Source organism: Propithecus coquereli, unplaced genomic scaffold, assembly GCF_000956105.1.
Source record: "Propithecus coquereli isolate 6110/MARCELLA unplaced genomic scaffold, Pcoq_1.0 Scaffold238, whole genome shotgun sequence".
Classification (NCBI taxonomy): Eukaryota; Metazoa; Chordata; class Mammalia; order Primates; family Indriidae; genus Propithecus; species Propithecus coquereli.
Window position 1 is genome coordinate 4,028,354 of NW_012147930.1, and position 6,948 is coordinate 4,035,301.

General features: G+C 38.9%; 1 protein-coding gene across 1 annotated transcript in view; it reads left to right on the top strand.

The window, feature by feature from the left end:
* MCPH1 (microcephalin 1) overlaps nucleotides 1–6,948 on the top strand; it is a 189,487-nt gene that overhangs the window by 37,952 nt on the left and 144,587 nt on the right. Inside the window, exon 9 of the mRNA XM_012645869.1 lies at nucleotides 5,199–5,308. Coding sequence (XP_012501323.1) covers nucleotides 5,199–5,308 — 110 coding nt within the window. The remainder of the gene's footprint in view (nucleotides 1–5,198; nucleotides 5,309–6,948) is intronic.

A 6,948-nucleotide genomic window follows, 5' to 3' on the forward strand; every position in this document is an offset into this window, starting at 1 on the left:
AGGAAATTTGAATTATTGTAGCAAATAAATAGGTGTACATGTATTCCTTAAATATTTTAAATTGAGAAGTAATTATTACACTGTTGACAATTCACATAATCCACAAGTGTGCTAAGAGGAGTATTTCTCTCAATCCTCTTCCCCGTGATTTGCAATCTCATTCACTGACTAAGTAGTAAGACTGAGCAATTGGAACAGTTCAATGTGGAGTAGTCAGCCCTAACAGGAAGGCTGACCACAAGGAAGGCTGTTGATTATTTAACTGATTGGTTGATTTGTTCATTCATTTACTTACTCATTTTTCATTAATCAGATGTTTATTCTGTATCTACTATGTTCGAGGTATTCAAATAAACACAGTGAGAGTAAGATTAATATGAAGCCCTATCTCCTAAAGGAGCTTAGACAAGTGGAGAAGGTACAGTCAAGACAGTCTGTGTATACAAGTATTAGGGAATTCAAAAAACAGATTACTCCCAGTGGAAAAGGTATGTAGCATTGAAACTAACTTACATACATAAAGTCTATATTTTAATTCTCTACAATGATTATAAAGGAAAGAATTTCAATTATCTACTGAAGGTAATGATTTTGTTTTTATTTTTTTCATAGTTAACAAAGTGAACTTGATATTCTAACGATGAATATGAGTACAGGTTTTTGTTAGCTGGGTTTTGCCTGGTACAAAACCTGTGAGTAACTTGTATATATCCCAAAGGTATATTTGGAAAGGAGTTTTTTTCTAGGTGTCTTTTAAGGTTCTTTCCACAATCTTAAGATACATTCTATATTATTCTTAAATAATTTGTTATTCAAATTTTGGGGGCTTGGAAGAAATTTCCCATTGGGATAATGGTAAAATGTTGTATATGCTTTTTTATATGTTAAAAGTACAGATTTTTTTTTACCCCATCAAACTTATAGCAAAAAAATTATGGATATGAAATGAGCCTTCAGTTGCCTTTTTAATTTTGACTCTTGCAGAGTGCCTTTTATAAATAAATATTAACTGTTTAAATGTTTTATTAGTACTAGCATTATTAGTCCTAATTTTGTGCCTTGGAAGTAGGAAAGTAGGATATGCGGGAAGATAGATATTAGAAATAAGAGTTTATTTCTTAAGCCTTGGCTCTAGGCAAAACTTTGATGCAGCCAAGATTCTCTTACAGTGCTTCATCTCTCTCCCTTTCCTAGTATTTAACACGTTGACTGCCACACTAGAAAAAAAAAATTTCTCTTGGGGCCACGGTGTTTTATTATGAAAATAGAATAAAAACTTCGAAAACAAAACACTCCTTTCTAATTTAATGAAAAATTTGTTACATCATCAAAAAAAGGTAATATAAAAACTTGAAAATTAACAATGTGAAAACTTGAAAAATAGTTCATTAAGGGTAAAGTGTTTTTCTTGACTTGTCAGGCTCCAGTGTAATTTAAAGGTAAACATAAATAGAAAAATGAAATTTATTTACTTCTATTCATTTAATCCACATTTTTAAAATTAAATTGTCCATAGGTAAAGAGACGTGTGAGTTATACATGCCTCATGAGGCCCTGGGCTCAAAACTAGCATAAGTTAAATACAACTCACATGGCAGTCAATATGTTAAGTTACACACGTCCAAATGCTGCCTTGGCCTGGCTCTGCCTCCAGAGTGATCACATTCAAAATTCTTTTCCCTCAGGATCAATCCTTGTCTCTGTTGAGTAGGTGAAGGTTGTGATTTACCTAATTCACAATGAGGTGAATGAATGACCATTTGCTAACTTTCTTTGATGTGTTTGTATTTTGATAATATTATTAACCCAAACAAATTTCTAAACAGTGAAATTTCAGGTAATATAACTTAATGATAAAAATTCTTGGGCAGTGGGGTTTGTTTCTCTCTGTATTTTGTCATTTTCTGAAAAGTAAGTCAATGAGTCATGTGTAGAATGAAGGTAGAATGAAGTGGAGGGAGAGAAAGGAGTCTAGGATCTGTGGCTTAGGTAGGGAGATGCTGTGGGCTGAATTGTGTCCCTCCAGCTGTATGTGTTGAAGCCCTAACCCCCACTGGCATGGTATTTGGATTGAAGGTGGGGGGAGTCTTTGGGAGATAATTAGGTTTAGATGAGGTCATGAGGGCCTTCATGATGGGATTAGTGCCATTATAAAAAGAGACACCAGAGAGCTCGCTTCCTCTGTCTGCCATGGGAAGACACAGCAAGAAGGTGGCTGTCTGCAAGCCAAGAAGAGAGCCCTCACCAGAACCCAAGCATGCTGGCACCTGGATCTTGAACTTCCAGCCTCTAGAACTGAGAAAATAAATTGCTGTTGTTCAAGCCACCTAATGTGTGGTATGTTGTTATGGTAACCCAAGCTGAAGGAAGACAGGCATTCATCAAACTCTGGGGTATGTTGACATGTTATTTGAGATTTCTCTGAGACATTCAAAATAGATGTCCATGAGATAGTTGGATGTATCCAGCCATACCTCAGCGGGGAGGTCTGGACAAGGTGCATAGAATTAGGACTCTTCAGTAATGGGTGACTATGGGAAGTGGTGAAGTCACCTTGGGGGGTTGGAAGAGAGCTGATGACAACCCACGAAGAAGCTGCACATTGGGAGCAAGCAGGAAGAGTCGGGAGAGCCGGGAAGAGGGGAGTAGATACTCTTTATTGATCTAGACAGAAATGGCATCTCACCACTCTTCAGAAATGCTTTCCGAGGTACTTGCGCTTCACTGCTTTTGGCTTACTGGTAAGCGTCCTTAAAGAAAACATTGGTGAATTACTGTGGCAGGGTTTGTGAAATGCTTTAAATAACCAAATAAATTATTTACTTGGATCATTTTGTGACTGCATTATTTGGGAAATTGTGAAAAATGTGTCATTAGCAGTGTTAGTCTAAGTTTTAAAAGGTTGTGATGCATTTCCTAGAGCTTTGTGTTTAGAAAATGCTTTACAGCCTGTTTCATTTTTCAGCACAAACTGAAGGAGGTAGCCATTTTAAAATGGTTTTTTTTTTAATACACTAGGAAGCTGCAGATTTGTTCGGGATTCAGTAACATTGCAGCCCAAATTACAACTTTAGTCCACTGCTTTTCTTGTTTTGATATACTCTCGCTTTAAGTAAATATTTGTATCTAAAAAGGAAAATAGATGCATAGTGGATATAATTAATATTCTAATCTTATAATTGATCTTAAATATGAAAAACAGGTTGTATCCATATCCTACTCTAGAAATTCTCAGGATTTTCAAAAAAAGATCGTTGAAAGTAGTAGAAAGTAATACATAGATGATGGGAAGATAGATAGAAAGACAGGACACTTTCCAGGACAGATTACCTGGAAAGTGAACAAAAATGAGGTTGGGTGACATGGCTCACACCTGTAATCCTAGTACTTGGGAGGCCGAGGCAGGAGGATTGCTTGAGGCCAGGAGTTCAAGACTAGACTGAGCAAGAGCAAGACCTCTCTCTACCAAAAAAAAAAAAAAATAGAAAAAATTAGCTGGGTGTGGTGACTCACGCCCGTAGTCCCAGCTATTCAGGAGACTGAGACAGGAGGATCGCTTGAGCCCAGGAATTTGAGGTTGCTGTGAGCTATGATGACACCACTGCACTCTAGCCTGGACAACAGAGCGAAACCTTGTCTCCAAAAAAAAAAATTAAGCGAAAGTGAGAAACTTAGCTAGATCTTAGGACAAAATATCAACTGCATGATGCCCTTTACATGGCCTGTGAACCCATCTGTTCTGATCCACCTGTCTGTATTTAGCTAGTTGAGGTCATCACTGTGTTAGGCAGTCATCTGGGCTGAGGTAGGACTAGGAGGGAGATGAGTAAAAGTCAACCTTATGTAAGAGAGTCCAAGGACTTGGGGGGATCAGAATGTGATTTGTTTGAATCTCCAAAGGGATTCAGTATTAGGGTTTACGGCAAAGAGTGTTGGTTTGTGGTTCAGAACCTGACCTTAAAATGTTTCTAGGGCCCAGGCTGCAAATAACTAGTTTAAATTCAAGAAGACATTTAACCATTGTTGTTCTGCATTTTTTTTTTCATTTCCATAGAACCCTGTTTTTGAAAAGAGTAAAAATTTTCAAATCAGACTGACCAAACTTAGTTGTATCTGGCATCCTATCTGCAAAGCATTCTTTCTCATGTTATATGATTTTTAATTTCTGAGGGCAGTAACATTATTTTTGCCTACATTTATTTATCTGCGTCTATATTGTCTATTGGGTTGTGAGCTCCCTAAGATTAGGACAATATCTTGTACATTGTGAATCTCCAGTGGGCAGCCCGTGGTCGTTCGGTTATTTGTTGATAAGTGAACAAATGAGTGGGATGTGCAGTTGAGCTAACCATTACTTGGCTGGGGCTGGTGCACCATAGGCAGCTACATGCCCTCTGTGTCAAGGTGTGCATTTTACCGTTGCAACCCTGTTATGGTCTATGCTAGGTCTCCTTCAAAACCTCAACTAAGTCATAAAGTAGGCAGACTATTTTGGGGGGAAAGAGCAAGAATAAGGAGCAGCATGTAAAGCAATAGCAGAGGGTAAGTCAGTTCAAAGTAAACATTTCACACTTCACTGTGGGTTACTTAGGTCTACACAGCTCAGCATCTAATGAAACCACATTTCACTGAAGTATCTTCCTTTTGGTCTGTGTGCCTTCATGGCGAGACGTGGGTCTGTGGTGGAAATTTGGGGAGGTAGAATCAATCATCTGTCAGTTGTAGATTAAAATAGATGCTTTGTACTGAAGACTCTTCTAGAAAAACTCAAATTGCCCCCAAAACTAAGATTACTTATTGCTTCTAATATAGAACTGAATTCTCAGAGGATCTGGGTTTTGATCATTATTTTAAAATCTAAGAATTAAAGTTTGAACAGTGCAGAAGGAATAGGCATACATATTCTTACATTATCAACTAGGCAAATGTGATGCTATAGCATGTTCTAACCTGACAGGCTAAATTGCTTCTGACCATTGAGTGAAGCAAATTGCTTGGGATATTGGAATGGAATAAACTGAAAGTTCTAAATATATCTCAAACAGCAAGAAGTATGCAGTGTTTATTTAAAGGGCCTATAGTTTCCTGTTATCCTTATGTGTAAATAAATGCAATTTTTGATTTTTGTTTTGCTTAAGTTGTATCATTATTCAGACCATGTCAAGTTCTAACTAATCTTCAATCCACTTGGGTTTTAGATGTTAACAGTGGACCAGCAGGACATGATGTTTTACATGGCTCATGTGAAGGCTTGAAGGGCCTCATCAGACCTCATGAGGAACCAAAGAAAAATGGGAAAGGCAAAAAGGTCAGTGTGTGAAAATATTTTAAACTTTTAAATGCTGCTACATCATAATGTTCCTCTCTGGGTTAATGAAACATAAACTAGTCTATCCAACTTGTGTCTTATTTAAAAAATTGATTATGGGTGAATGTTGGAAAAACTCTGAATATAAAACTGAGAGCATTGGTTGCATTCAGGACAGAGTTACTATTAATAGACCAAGCTTTCTCCTATCGCTTTGCCAATGCATTTCTTGTAAAAATGCCCACAGTTCCTCTCGAACAGAGAATGCTGGTTGTGCCAGCATTTGTTGCTGTTTTATAATCTGAATAAATATTTACTAGACAGGAGGTGAAGAACCCAAACATCTTTCATTTGGGAACTAATCAAAGTTTGACCTCAAGCCAGCAGAGTGAAAAGTTTATACACCAACACACAGGGACACCCATTCTTTTGCAGTTTCAGCTTTAAAACCTAGCTCTTCCTCCAAAAAGAAAACGTTCTCTTATCCCAGGCTAGGCTCATGTGAATCTTATCAGTAGGATTTTAATTTTTTTGATCATTCAACATCTGCTTTCATTACTTAAATTTAAATTTAGCCACTCAGTGTTATCTCATGTCTCATTTTATGAGGCCAGGGAAGTTTAATACAGCGAAGCCTGGATTCGAACTGTACCGATAAGCAGGAAGTGAAAATGATGGCGATTACAGTAAGAAGCGTTTGCACTGGAGCATCAGCTCTGGACGCTCAGGCTTGAACAGATGCGCGGCTGCCTTCTCCCGGTGGACATGGCTGCTTTGCTCCTAGTGTTGGCAACGGATAAAAGACATTTAAAATTACACAGGTTCCCTGGAAAGTCTGTTGTAACTTACAGAAACTTAGATTTCTTTACTCTTGCTTTCTGGTTTGTCTTAGAAAAAAAAAATGGAGCAAAAAAATAAAATGGAAAGGAACCATATTTTGGGTAGAGCAACAGATCTGTGGAGACAGAAATCATCAAGGTCCCCTAACATATTTGTATATAAGGGACACCCAGCCATCTGGCATCCTGTCTTACGATTGCACCGAGCATCCTGAGTGTCACAGCCTTTGGACCTGCCCAGCCAGTTGCCTCCCAGGGATCGTGCCCTTCGTAGAAAGCTGGTGACCCCGTGACCAAGTTTACATTTTGCTTTCCTGTTTCCTAGTCTTCTCCCTAATTGCTACGTGGCCACTTGGCCTGTTTCCTTCAGAAAGAAATAAAGAAAAAAGCCTTTTTGGTATTCATTCAGCCGGTGTTCACTCAGCATCCCCTGCTGTCCGTGTGCCGCCCCTGCTGACACGTCCACAGCTCGTCTGCCGCCCAGCTTTACGGCTCCCACCTTATGTGCCTGTTCGCCCACTTTCTGCCTCGCATAGACAGTTCTCAGGGAAGCGGCTGTGCCTGGCGCATTGCTATTGTTCCAGTACTTGATACTATGCCTGGCATTTAAAAAAAAAGTGCTCAGCAAATATTTATCATTGAGTTACTTGTTACCATAAAGATGCTCCATCCTGTCTGATCAAAAAGCATGAGGTTTGGCCCGGCGCGGTGGCTCACGCCTGTAATCCTAGCTCTCTGGGAGGCCGAGGCGGGCGGATTGTTTGAGCTCAGGAGTTGGAAACCAGCCTGAGCAAGAGCGAG